Consider the following 14,424-nt stretch of genomic DNA (forward strand, 5'->3'; position numbering starts at 1 on the left):
CTTCAGCAGCTTTTTTCAGAGGGGTTCCAACCAAAGACATTCTAGAAGCTGCTACTTGGAGCTCTGTTCATACCTTCACAAAGCATTATCATTTGCCTCTCTTCTCCAAATCCAGGGCAGGCTTTGCCACTGCAGATCTGCAGGGCCTTATAGCCGCTCCTAATGTTTAGTTCATCCTTCCATCCATAGCTTTGGGATTCTACCCAAATGTAATGACTGCAACAGTGAAACACTAAGAACATAGTACAGTTGTGTACTCTTACCATAAATGTAGGTGTTCGAGTGTATTCACTGTTGCAGTCTGGGTTACCCACCCGCCATCCCCTTTTCTATACCTTTTCTTTCCTTCACTATACTCAAAAGCCTTTGTGATGCATTTGCTTTTAGTTGAAGGTAAAGTATATGTTTCTAAAAGTGCATTTATATATTTACTGTTTATATATATATATATATATATATATATATATATATATATATATATATATAATTTATTTATTTATTTATTTATTTTTTGCCTCCCATTTGGGGGCACCTGACATCTGGGGCAAGAAAAACTGAATAAAATGGCGTTGGCTGTATACTCCTGATGACCTGACGTCATGGAAGAGGAGACCGCAACCGACGCAGGATCCAAGACTGTTCAGGCCGACTGAGGGCAACCTGCCAGCAGATTACCCTAAATGTAATGACTGCAACAGTGAATACGCTCAAACATCTACATTTATGGTAAGTGTACACAACTGTACTTTTTATTTCCGCACCTTTCCAGCTCCCAAGGGATTCCCAGACGTTCCACTAAACCGAAGGGCAGAAGTAGAAAAACAAATTTTGCCTTCGTTTCATCTGGGAGCAAAATAAATCAGTTCCTGCTCAGCAGGTAGGCCAGGGCTTTTATTCCAGGCTTTTCCTAGTTCCAAAAAAAGAAGGGACCTGGCGTCCTATCCTAGGTCTTTCCATTCTGAACTCTTTTTCTAATAATTCCAAAGTTCAAAATGCTCACTCTGCATCAGTTGCTACCAATGTTAGAAAAGGATTCCTGGCTGGTAATCTTGGATCTCAGAGGCTTATCTGCACTTCCCTATCAGGGAAAGTTGCAGGCAGTATCTTCATTTCAGAGTGGGCAAGTAACCTTACCAATTCTCTGCACTGCCCTTTGGCTTATCTACTGCTCCCAGAGTCTTCACAAAGTGCCTGGCCCCAGTCATTGCTTTTTGCAGGCAAAAGAAAATTCAGATTTATCTGTACTTTGACTGTCTGATTCAAGCAAGTTCTCCGGAACAGGTACTAAAGGATTTGGAATTCGTAAAGACTCTTCTCTCTTACCTGGGTTACACTCTCAACAAGGAAAAATCAAAAATGGTACCATCCAAGGAGATAGCGTTCCTGGAAGCGAGTCTGAACACAGCCGCTCAGATGATACCTCTCACCCAGGAGAAGCAGACAACTCTGTCAGTTTACTTCAAGGACTTGGCAAGCCTGTCCCAGCTCCCTGCACGGAAATACCTACAAGCTCTGGGATTCATGGTATATTGTATTTTCATGATTCCATATGCAAGACTGCATAATGAGGAAATTGCAATGGTACCTCAAGAACATTTAACACACGCAACCTGAATATGATGATCCCTCTGCTTCCATCTCTGCAGACGGGAGTTTCTAAGGTGGGCAACAGTCTGTCTACAAAACAAAGGCATGCCATTTCGGACACCTCCTGCTACTCAAGTTCTGATTATAGACTCTTTGGACTACACCTGGGGAGCACACCTGGATAGCAGATGCATACATGGATGGTGGAACGCCCAACAGATGCACCTGCACATAAATCTAAAAGAGTTGATTGCTGTTCAACAGGCCCTACTAGCTTTCAAGCATCTTCTTTCTCCAGGGACCCTGCTTGCAAGAACAGACAACACCACAGTCATGTGGTACATCAACAAGCAGGGAGGGACTTGCTCTTAATCCCTGTGCAGACAAAGCTTGAATCTTTGGTCCATGGCAGCATCCCTGGACCTGCATCTCCTAGCTCAGTTTCTTCCAGCTAGGCTTAGTATTTTGGCAGACCAGTTGAGCGGGCGAACCCTGGATCTTCACAAGTGGCAGCTGAACAGAGAAGTCTTTCTCAGCATCATTCAGCGTTTGGGCACACCTCAGGTGGATCTTTTCCTCCCCAGGCAACCATGTTCTACCTCTCTTTTGCACCAGACAGCATCACAGCAGAGCTTGGAGAGTGGATGCTCTGTCCTTCCCTTGGACGTTGCTATCAGTTTATGCCTTCCCGCCTCTTCCTCTTCTACCCAGAGTGTTATTGAAGATCAGGGACGACCAAGGACTATTCTCATAGCTCCGGACTGGCCTAGACAGGATTGGTATCCACTGCTTCTCAGTCTCTCCCAATTTCCTCCTTGGCATCTTCCTCTGTAGCCAGCTCTTTTGGCTCAGGAAGAGAGAATCATTCTGCATCCTCCTCTTCAGTTCCTCCATTTGGCAGCTTGGCTCATTGTATGACTTCTTCCTTATTATCTTCCCTTTCCAAGCAGGTGGTTGATGTGCTGAGGGAGGCCAGGAGGCCTAGCACTAGGAAGTCCTACGCTGGAAAGTGGGAAAGGTTCTCTCATTGGCTGCAGGCTAGAGGGGAATCTTCTTCTCGGCCTACCCTTCCTCTGATCCTGAAGTACCTGGCTGAATTGCTTCAGGGTGGTCTTTCTTTTTCCTCTATCAAGTTCCATGCTTCGGCAATTTCTGCTCATTGTTGTTTGAGCAACCCATTTTCTCTCATCCCCTGATGAAAATATTTCTCAGAGGTGCTTGCAACTTAAAACCTCCCAGAAGGGCACCTATTCCAGCCTGGGATCTTAATTTTGTAATAGAGAAACTCACTCTTCCTCCTTTTGAGCCAGCTGCCACTGCAGATTTAAAGTTTCTCTCTTGGAAGACTGCCTTCCTGTTGCCTATAACTTCAGCAAGGAGGGTTTCGGAGCTGCAGGCTTTGATGGCTGTGGAGCTTTTTATTATTTTCCATACAGACAGGGTCTCTTTGAGAACCAATCCCTCCTTTATGCCAAAGGTGGTTTCTAGCTTCACTCTTAATCAGTCCATACACCTTCCTACCTTCTTTCCTAATCCTCGAAGTAAAGGTGAAAGGATCCTACATTCTCTTGATGTGCACAGACAGCTCAGGTTTTACCTGGGCAGGACTAAGGGCCTTCGGAAATCAGCACAGTTGTTGGTCAGTTTTGCCCCTGGAGCTCAGGGCAAAGCTATTTCTAAGCAAACAATTTCCAAGTGGATTGCACATTGCATCTCCTTTTGTTTTCCTTTCATGTCAAGGTTCCTCATCAAGGGGTTAGGACTCACTCAACTAGAGCAGCTTCCATGTCTGCAGCCTTTTTAAGGGGTATCCCTACTAAAGATATTTTGAAGGCTGCCACTTGGTCTTCTGTTCGCACTTACACTTTCACAAAACACAATTTGCCTCTGTTTTCTGGAGCCAGGGCAGGGTTTGCCACTGCTGTGTTGCCAGGGCATTATCGCCAGCCCTTGATTCTGTTGGTTCCTACTCCTCCCTTTTCTCTGGGGTTTGGTAATCAACCCATTAGTTAGAACTGCAACAGTTAAACACTATGAACATAGTACAGTTGTGTACTGAGGTATAGGAGGCTGAATTGGATATTTTTTGCCAAATTTACATTTGGTTTAGTCTTATTTCTGGGGACTTTTGACTGTTTTGGCAAGAAAGACTGAGGAAGTGACGTTGGCTGCTTCCTTTTGTATCAGACGCCCTGACGTCCTTTACAACCAACGGCAGCCGACATCATTTTTAATTACCTTTGGTATTCTGGCCGATCGAGGGCTACCGAGAGCTGGATAACCTATTAGTTAGGACTGCAACAGTGAATACACTCTATTTTTATTTTATTTTACATTTGTTGACCGGGCTAGTCCAGCTGGATATATGTCCATTTTCAGTGGAGGCCCGGGGAGAAAAGCTCCATTGGTTAAAACAAGATTAGAGAATACAAATACACAACAAACAAAAGCATTAAGCATAAAAAATAAGAAGATTGTAATATACATCTAGGATTTAAAAAAATATCCATAACACGAAAAAATTCAAGGAAATGATTAAATACTTTCAGTATGGAAACCTCTACATTTATGGTAAGTGTACACAACTGTACTTTTATGGCTGTTAATGCAGAGGATTAAGGCTCGAGTGAGTGAGCTAATTCCTCTAGTCAAATGTACAGAGTTTGATTCCTTCTTCCTCCATTTTCCAACTGTGTGGTTCTGAGCAAGTCACTTAATGAGACAGTGCTCCATGATCACCATTGAAAAGGGACACTTTGTTCATTAGTTTTACCCAGCAAGTCTTTGGTAACCTGCCATTTTTTTTTTTTGTTTACTGTTGCTTCTCTCCTTTTTCCTTTGTGTTTTCTTCCCTTAGTTTTTTTGACTTACCTTAGAATTACAGATAGAATGGCACAATGCAAGATGGGAAGGGGGATTGTAAAGCGAAAGGTAGTATGGGCAAGTTTTATCTGAGTGGTCCTAATGTTTGCAGTGTACATCATAGAGGTTACTGAAGATGGCCCTTCTTGTAGCTTTTTCGTTAGGGTAAATGAATATGACTTTTTCATTTTTTCTCTGGTTTTCCAGTATGAAACCTCACCCTGAATAGATTAGGTTATTGACAAGTCACTTCTGACCTTTTAAACATCTCTAATCTACTTCTGTCCCCTTCTTCAGCCCTCCATTGCCTTTGTTTTTTTTTTTAATCTGTTAACGAATTATCCCATTTCTTTTGAGGGCTACTGTTCACTCTGAAGATGTTCATCGTGCATACAGCTGCTCATTACAGATGGGTTATCCTGCCGTCAGGCGGGTCCTCGGTCGGCCGAATTCCAAAGTCTAGGTCGGGCGTCAGTTGTCGTCGCTTCTTCCCTGATGTCCGTGCGGCAGGGGTACAAAAGAGGCAGCCGACGCCATTTTCTTCAGTCTGTCTTGCCGCGCGGTGCCCGACGCAGAAGCAGTTCGCAAGTGCCTGTCGGCCAGCTCCTGAGATTTATGAAAGTATTTCAGCCGAAGTCTTCTTGAAAGCTAAGTATCCCGTTGGGGAAACTTTTCTTGCCTCAGACCGATGTCAGACAAAGTTAATAATTGCATTTCTTGTGGGAAGCAAATACCGCATAAGGATTTCCACTCTTTCTGTATACCTTGCTTTGGCCCAGACCACGACGTCTCGGCCTGCCGTTTTTGTGCTAGATTCAACAAGTGCACTATTAAGCGCCGGGCGGAGTTCGCCCTTCATTATTTTGGCAAAAAAAATTAATTATATCATGTTGTCGGATACTCAGACTCCAGTTTTGAGTAAAAGACGCAAAGATAAGGACCGACATCCGAGGTCCGCACCGACTACTGAGACCATGCTTAGGCCGACTACCGGTTCTCAGCGAGGTGCCTACGCAGCCCCTGAGTACCGATGACACTACATTACCGGTGACTACAGTACCCGAGGTCGCAGGCTCCTCGGTCCCCATTCCTACTGCAGATACCGACGCCACTCTTGGCGGGGGAAACTCAGAATTTAGACAGGCCTGCCGTTTCTCAAGGTGTCTTCAGGCCTTCCTCCTTCTCTATTAAAGCTTTCACTAAATCTAAAGCAGCCATGAAAACCAAAAAACAGGTTCCCCAGACCTCCTCTCTAGGCCACATGCCTAAAAAGCAGATGCTTAAAATGGCTGAGGATCTGATTACTCTTATCAGGGGTTCTCAGCCCCCCCTCTGACAAAAAACCCAGATTAGAAGAAGACTTCCCTTCCTCAGATCAAGCTTCTATTACCTCAGAACACTCTGAGGACCAGAATTACGCCTATTCACCTTTCGAAGACTCTAATGCTGAGGAGTCCATTCCTTCGGTCCCCCCCCCCCCCAGAGGACTACTCTTTTGGGGAAACCCTGCATACATTGAGGGAACACTTCCATTGGGAAGGCCAAGATTACTCAGATTCCAAGAAAAGGCTCAGGGAATTTCTTTTGCTCCCCCAGCATAGGCCCCTGGCTATCCCTCCTGTTTTAGATATATTGGATGATGTGTACACAGAAGCCAGCCTTAATCCAGATTCTTTACCTCCAGCTCCTGTTAAACCAGACCGGTATTACCGGGTTCCTGATTCTCACCAGTTCCTATACAAAAGCCATACTGCTGACCCAGAAACGATTTCTCAGGGTCCCAAGGGAATTAAGGCCTCTACTGCTAAAAACCCATTACCTTCAGAGAGAGATTCCAGAGCTTTAGGAAGGTGGGGGGGAAAGGTCTATACCTCGGCCACTTTAACCATGAGGGCATTAAACTGCCAATTCCATATGTTAAAGTATCAACAGTTTTTGTTATCACATTTGAAAAGCAAAATTGCACAACCAGATTTAAGAATTGCAGGATTTGTTGCATGGTGCAGAGCAAGTGGGTAAACATACCTTACAGTGTGGTTTTGATGCTTTAGAGGCCTCATGTAGAGCTGCTGTTACGGGGTCTGTTATACGTAGGCATGCTTGGCTCAAAGAGCAAACCTTACCAGATCATATCAAAGCTAAATTATAAGATGCACCTCTTCAAAAAGATGTATTGTTTGTTGTTAAAGCTGAGGAGGTACTAAAGAAAATGGAGGAAAAAGCGAAATCAATGCAAACAGTGAAAGATTTCCTGCAGGGTACAACCTCCACGCTTCAGCAGAAACTGGCCTTCAAAAAATTGGTCCTTTCCAGCCACGGACAGACCTCAAAGGGGCAGATACAGACGCCCAAGGGGTAGAGGGCAACCTCAAGAATCTTTCAGAGCCAGACAGTGGCAAGCACCAACCCCAAGAGGTGGAGATGGATCACAGTCATTTAGAAAACAGACACAATGACTTCCCCCTACACCTGCCAAGCAAAGCTTTAATGGCAGCACCTTTGGGCGGAAAACTGGCATTATGTTCAAAAAATATTGGCATATTGTTACAAAAGACAAATGGATTCTGGACATTATAGACAGTGGCTACAGGTTCCACTTTCACACCCTTCCAAAAATGAGAGGCATGCCAAACCTGCCACAAAATCAAAGGGCAGAGGCACAAAAACAAATTTCCGCTCTCATGGACAGGAAAGCGATTCAAGAGGTACCTGCAAAAGAACAAGGTCAAGGGTTTTATTCCAGACTATTCCTGGTACCAAGGAAAGACAAAGATTGGAGACCTGTCTTAGACCTGTCCATCCTAAACACATATCTACAGGTGCCAAAATTCAAGATGCTCACATTACAGCAACTTCTTCCCATGCTGAGCAAGGAGTCTTGGCTGGTAACATTGGACCTCAGGGACATGCAGGTATGCCTCCTTATCAGACAAGATTGCAGAAGATACCTCAGATTTCTTGCAGGTTCAACCCATTACCAATTCTCTGCATTGCCCTTTGGCTTATCTACTGCGCCCAGAGTGTTTACGAAATGCCTGGCATCCGTAATCGCCTTCTGCAGACTACAAGGAATACAAATCTATCCATATCTGGACGACTGCCTGATCCAAGCGGATAGCAAGGACATACTGTTGCAGCACCTGGCGTTTGTAATAAAACTATTGAACTTCCTGGGATACACAGTCAGCAAAAAGAAATCAAAACTAATACCCTCTCAACAAATAATTTTCCTGGGTGCCAGCTTGAATACAACCACCCAGATGGCTTACCTCACGCCAGTCAAACAAGGGCAACTGTCTCAATACTTCAGCAAAATGGCAACTTTCACCAGGCTAACTGCAAGTAAAGTCCTGCAGGCTCTGGGATTCATGGCATCTTGCATCCTACTAATCCCATGTGCAAAGCTGCATATGAGGAAACTTCAATGGTACCTAAAAAACTTATGGTCTCAACACAGCCACAGCTTGGAAACAATTATACCACTCATTCCATGCCTTCAAAAGGAATTTTTGTGGTGGGCTCAAGCATGCTAAAGAAACGCAGGTCTCCCTTTCTGTGTACCTCAAGCAACTTAAATCATCACAACAGACGCCTCAGACTACGCCTGGGGAGCACACATGACAGATCAGTGCATTCAGGGAAAATGGTCCCAAAAAGAGAAGCACCTACACATCAACCAAAAGGAAATGCTAGCCGTGCAAAATGCTATTATGACCTTCAAAGACCTACTGCATCCAGGCCAGCTATTGATAAGGACAGACAACACCACAGTGATGTGGTACATAAACAAACAGGGGAGAACTCATTCATACCCCCTGTGCAGGAAAGCCATGAACCTATGGAACACAGCTCTGTAATTGCAAATCCAACTACAGGCACAATTCCTGCCAGGGAAGGAAAACACACTGGCAGACAACCTAAGCAGAAATATGACAGATCCACACGAATGGAAATTGCATCCACAAGTTTTCACAAAGATAACTCTGGCATGGGGACAGCCAGACATAGATCTCTTTGCTACCCACAGAAATTACCAGTTGAAAAAAATTTGTTCAAGGACCTATCATCCACAGGCCTGGAAAGTGGACGCACTCTCTTTCAATTGGACAACATTGACAGTTTATGCCTTCCCGCCTCTTCCTCTGCTGATCAAAGTTCTATTAAAAGCCAGAGCAGAGAGGCCGCAAATGATTCTCATTGCTCCAGACTGGCCAAGACAACACTGGTATCCGCTCCTGAAGAGCCTGACACATTCCCCACCATGGATCCTACCTCTAGTCCCTCTTCTGTTGTCCCAGCACAACTACAAAACCCTTCACAGCCAGCTCAAAACCCTAAATCTAGCTGCATGGAGAATTCCTTGATTTTCCAACAGACTCTCCTCTCCAAGGAGGTGCAGGATGTCATCCTGGAGGCCAGAAGACCTTCTACTAGAAAAGCCTACTCCGCCAAATGGAAACGATTTTGTGCCTGGAATCAAGAAAAGGGCCAGAATCCTTGGGTAATAAATATATCTCAAATTTTACAGTATCTAGCTGAGATGTTAAATAGTGGACTTTCCTTCTCCTCCATCAAGATCCACGCTTCAGCCATTTCTGCACAATACAACACAGATCCTCCTTTATTCTCACATCCTCTCTTAAGGCAGTTCCTCAGAGGGGCAAAAAATATAAAACCCCCAAGGAAACCACCAGTCCCTGCTTGGGACCTCAACTTCGTATTGGAAAAGCTGACCCTTCCTCCCATTGAGCCAGCTTCTTCAACAGAACTACAATACTTGTCATGGAAAACAGCCTTTCTACTGGCCATCACCTCAGCACACAGGGTTTCGGAGCTACAGGCCCTCATGGCTGTGCAACCATTCATCTTTTTCCATCAGGACAGAGTTTCCTTACGAACCAACCCTACCTTTATGCCAAAGGTAGTATCCAGTGTAGCTTTGAATCAGACTATCCACTTACCTACCTTTTATCCAAATCCACAAAACAAAGGGGGAAGACTACTACATTCCTTGGACATTCACAGACAACTTCGTTATTATTTGGACAGGACAAAACCATTCAGGAAATACAAGCAACTCTTTGTGTCCTATGCTACAGGTGCTCAAGGAAAGGCTATTTCTAAACAGACAATTTCAAAATGGATAGCCCACTGCATACGCTTTTATTACTCATTTCATGGAAAAACTGTACCTGCATGCATTAGATCCCACTCCACCAGGGCCACAGCTACCTCTGCAGCTTTCCTCAGGGGGGTACCTACCAAGGACATTTTGGAAGCCGCCACTTGGAGTTCAGTGCACACTTTCTCCAAGCACTATCACCTTCCACTATACTCTAAATCTAGAGTGGGTTTTGCCACAGCAGTCTTGCAGGGCATCCTCGCTCCTCCTAGTTCCACTTAGTGCCTACCACCCTTACTTAGTTTTGGGATTCTTCCCATCTGTAATGACTGCAGCTGTATGCACGATGAACATAGTACAGTTTTGTACCTACCATAAATGTAGATGTTCGAGTGCTCATACAGCTGCAGTCCAGGTTACCCCCCCCTCCGTCCCCTCTCAGGACAGGCCTTATGACAAACACCTTATCATACAACCTATTTGGGGTATTCTCTTATGGTGTATTTGCTTGCAACTACTGTTTTTTGATTATTCTATTTCACATGTTTGCATAACTTTGTTTGCCTTCCTTCTGGGGGCACCTGACATCTGGGCAAGAAAAACTGAAGAAAATGGTGTCTACTGCCTCTTTTGTACCCCTGCCGCACTGACGTCAGGGAAGAAGCGACGACAACCGACACCAGACCTAGACTTTGGAATTCGGCTGACCGAGGACCTGCCTGACGGTAGGATAACCCATCTATAATGACTGCAGCTGTATGAGCACTCTAACATGTACATTTATGGTAGGTACAAAACTGTACTTTGTTACTTTATTTTTCGTTACCTTATTGCTTAACGCACTTTACTTAAATTTGTTTACTGGGGTAGAGTATTGATTAGCAATGACTGGTTTCAGCTCTGGTTTTGGAAAAAAAATTGTTTTAAGAATACAATGTGTACAAAGTATTGAAGACAAATGATGCAGTAAACACATAATATTTTGTGTTAAATGCATTATTTCAGTGTAAAGGGTAGTCAATATACTCAAATACATGCATATATGCGTACATCATCGTATGAATATGCATACATGATCAAAATGTCAGAAGTATTAGTTCTTGCTTTTTATGTTTGTAATTTACCAGTTTTATTTGCAAAACTGTTTTGCTGTAAGTAGGCTGTGACTGGAAATGTTCCTCTGTGGTTCAACCCAAGTACCAGTAATAAAGCTGATTTCTCCCACTGCATGATCTGGTCATCACACTGTTGTGGATTTTGTTCCATACTGAATGTTTGTTTTCAGCAAGCCTGACTCTTGAAACTAAAAAGCTTTCCATTTTAGTTTGCTATGGCTGCTGCTAAACTTCTCTAGAGACGGTCTGTGCAGTGGATTTATGGAAATTGTTCTGAGTGGTAAACAGGCCAAGGTTTGCAACATGTTATGCCAATGTAAAAATAGAAAGAAGCAAAAGCTAAATATTAGACATCTACAGAAGGTGCAGAGCATTGCTATCCCTTAGAAAGCATGGCTAGCAATTGTTTTATTCTATAGCAATTGTTTTATTCTTGGGATTCAAGTTTCATTTGAGCAAATAATGCATTTACTATGGATTAGAATGTTATAGGATTTGTACATATGTGTCATACAATACAAGACTACTCTCAATTTTTATTTTCAGCTTCTGTTTTATTTAATAAAAAAGCCAGTTACAGAATTCTATACTTTTTTGTTTCACTGCAACCAGGATGAGAAGAAACGCAATCAGACACGCTTTACACTTAACATGACTTGTCAGTTTTGTTGGCAGCTGCCCCCATCAGAGTATGTATGTACGAATTCTACAAACTGTATGACCGTGTCCTGTCCTCTAAAACGGTACAATGCCACCTGTACTGTGCTAGACAATGTTCATTGTATAGGTAAGTCATTTCTGCTGTGTAGAAGATTACTTTAAATGTTTAAGCAAGTATTCTTGTGCACAAGGATTGCAGACTTGCGTACTTCATCTCTTAAGAAAGTAGTATGTCAAAAGTATCTATGGCATAGTTGTGTAATTCATTTTTTTTAGTCTTTTTTTTGAACAGTGGAATTCCAGATGCTGTTTCAGCAGCTCTAGTGTAGTAGTTGCAATTACAGGCTTGTATGACATTGTAAAAGCGGGTATGTCTTAATGACATTGTATATTTTACTTTAAACTGTTATTAATTGAGCTTTTTTCTCTGGGACAGCACTGAAAATGGGCCTTGCCCAGTCGGATTTTTCCAGTCAGCAAAGGCAAATAAATAAATTGAATATTTATTTAAGTTATTTAAGGAAGGCTACCAGTGTAGATGAGAGGTTTCTTTTGAATTGTATTTGGTGAATGTGTGTGTGTGTGCGTGTGTACGCATGCTTTTTGTAGTAACTGGAATGTGCATAAACAGATTTGTATTCTTAAAAATAAAATTAACATAGAAAATGTGGATACTAATCTGAAAAATAATTGTAATTTATATATTCTTGCGTCAAATGTACCTTTTTCCATCAAGCTTTTACCTTCCAGCATAGCAAAATGTACCAAAGGAAATCTAAAGGTGTTACTGCTCAATACCAGGAGTCTAAACAAGACACCATTCTCTTCTCTACATGCGCTGTTCAGCTTGAAGAATGTGGACATCTGTGCAGTTGCAGAGGCATGGTTTAAAGCAGCAGTGAGTAACCCAGCAGAGCTTCTGTACCTTCCACACATTTAGTCCAGCAACTGCACATACTGGGACTAAAGACTAAGGTGTCTCTACCTACAACAGTAACTAGCATACTTCTAGGTTCAACAGCATAATGCACTGGAGTTCCTCCACATCCAGATTGCCATAGACAAAGTACTATACTGTTTCCTAGCAAGCTGTAGGTCACTCTGCATGTCTAATGAAACCTATAGCTCATACTTAGATCTGTTGGAGGCACTCGCCATTCAACCAAATACCATAGTCATTGGGGACTTTAATTACCCGTCTGTAAACTGGGAGTCCTGCACTACCCCAGATTTGCAGGAAGAGTTTGTAAACACAAGCACCCTGGACCAGTTACTGCATGCACCTACTAGAGGTACAAGCATATTAGAGCTGGTACTTACATATGCGGGAGAATGCTGCAAACCTCCCACCCCACCCTCTTGTTTCCTCTCTGGAAAGTTCAGACCACAAAAGCAGTCTCCTTCAAAATAAGAATCATTTCTGTAACACCAGCAAATCCTGTAACAGGAAGTACTCCAAAGTAAACTACCTGTTAATAGGTGGATAACTTGTCAAAAATGTCATGCTCCTCCAAACCTAGATAACACAGCTGTCTATGCAGAATTATTCCCAGAAGCTGTGTACAGCCATGTCAGGGATTGCATAGATGCTGCTGTGCCTACACAGAAGTAAGCCCAAAACTAACTAAAAAAAAAAAAAAACTTTGGTGGAATCCAAAATGAAACAAGTAGTATAATGGAAGAAAAAAAGTCATACCTACAATTAGGAAGTGTAACACCACAAAAGCTAAAAACTCCCATCAAACTGAATAGACAATCAAGAAGACCAAGTCCAACAAAACTAATTTTGAGGTTAAGATAGTGTCCCAGGCCATGGCAACCGCAAGGCTTTCTTCAGCTATGTCCAAATCCTCAAAATCTCAGGCTGCTGCCTTTTGTTGTTCTCACCACAACAAAACTGCGCAGGGTCAAGGCATCCTCTGCCAGAGCCTTGGTTTTCAATATGGCTTTTTGGAGAGGGTTGGGTTCTAGAAGTATTCTAGGTGCAGCAGTTTAGTCCTCTGTGCAGAACTGTTGACAAATGGAGCCACATTCATGGAACTGAGAGATAAGAGCAAATCATCTGGTTGACAAATTCTGTGACGACTTTAGCCCCCCCATCAACTCCAGCCCCCCCCCCCCAAATAAGAAATAATCCTTCCAACTATCAGTAAGAGCATGTTTTAGATGTGCTCTCTAAGGCCAAGAATACAGCTTCAATGGGCCCCAGTAATATCCCTGGATGCTTCATAAATATCCTGAAATATGACCTATAAGGGCCACTGGTAACACTATTTAACCACATCCTCCACACAGGCTTTGTGCCATGCAATGAAAGGCTGCAAAGGTCATCCCTCTGCACAAGGGAAGAACATAAATGGATCCTGGGAACTACGGACTCCTTAGTGCGACACGTCTTGTATGCAAAGCAGTATAAAGAATTATGGAAATGATTAACAATAATAGGAATCCTTCAGACACTGGACTTGGTCCAGTTTGATTTTATCAAAGGCAGGTCATGCCTACTGAACTTGGTGGACTTCTTTGAGAGGGTCACTAAGGCAATGGATGAGGATAAGATTGTGCACATTGCCTACTTTGATCTAGGTAATGCATTTGATACAGTAAAAATGGTTTACTGCTGTAATACACACAGTCACTGTAACGTCCAAAGGATAATTGCTTTTGTCTAATTTAAAAGACTTCAGATAGTTTGAAGATGGTCATATGACTGTTATATATACACTGTCTGCAAAATCACATGGATTTAAAAACCTGCTGGACAGTATAGCCCATGTTAATAAGAGACGCAGGAAAAATGACAAAATGTGGCATGTTTAGTCAATGCCAGTACATCTGAAGTGGTGGTGATATTACCGTTGGCAACAAGCTCAAGGTGGGGGGGGGGGCGATATTGTCACATAAGGGGTTGTTTACATTGCATTATGTAAAGTATGCCCTGCATTCTATATCAGAAAAACTGAGGGGAGGCTAAAATAACATATTTATGAACATGCACACACGATATAAGAAGAGGGAAAAACTACCAACGCCCTACATAAACATATAACCAACTATGTCAACCATAGGTTTTATTTA

General features: G+C 42.9%; 1 protein-coding gene across 1 annotated transcript in view; it reads left to right on the top strand.

Annotated features, from left to right (window-relative positions):
- LOC122807566 (TM2 domain-containing protein 3-like) overlaps window positions 1-14,424 on the top strand; it is a 588,231-nt gene that overhangs the window by 536,487 nt on the left and 37,320 nt on the right. The window contains exon 4 of the mRNA XM_044078479.1: window positions 11,299-11,473. Within this exon, the coding sequence (XP_043934414.1) occupies window positions 11,299-11,473 (175 nt within the window). The remainder of the gene's footprint in view (window positions 1-11,298; window positions 11,474-14,424) is intronic.

The sequence above is a fragment of the Protopterus annectens genome, chromosome 7.part1 (genome assembly GCF_019279795.1).
Source record: "Protopterus annectens isolate FY-2018-M chromosome 7.part1, PAN1.0, whole genome shotgun sequence".
NCBI lineage: Eukaryota > Metazoa > Chordata > Ceratodontiformes > Protopteridae > Protopterus > Protopterus annectens.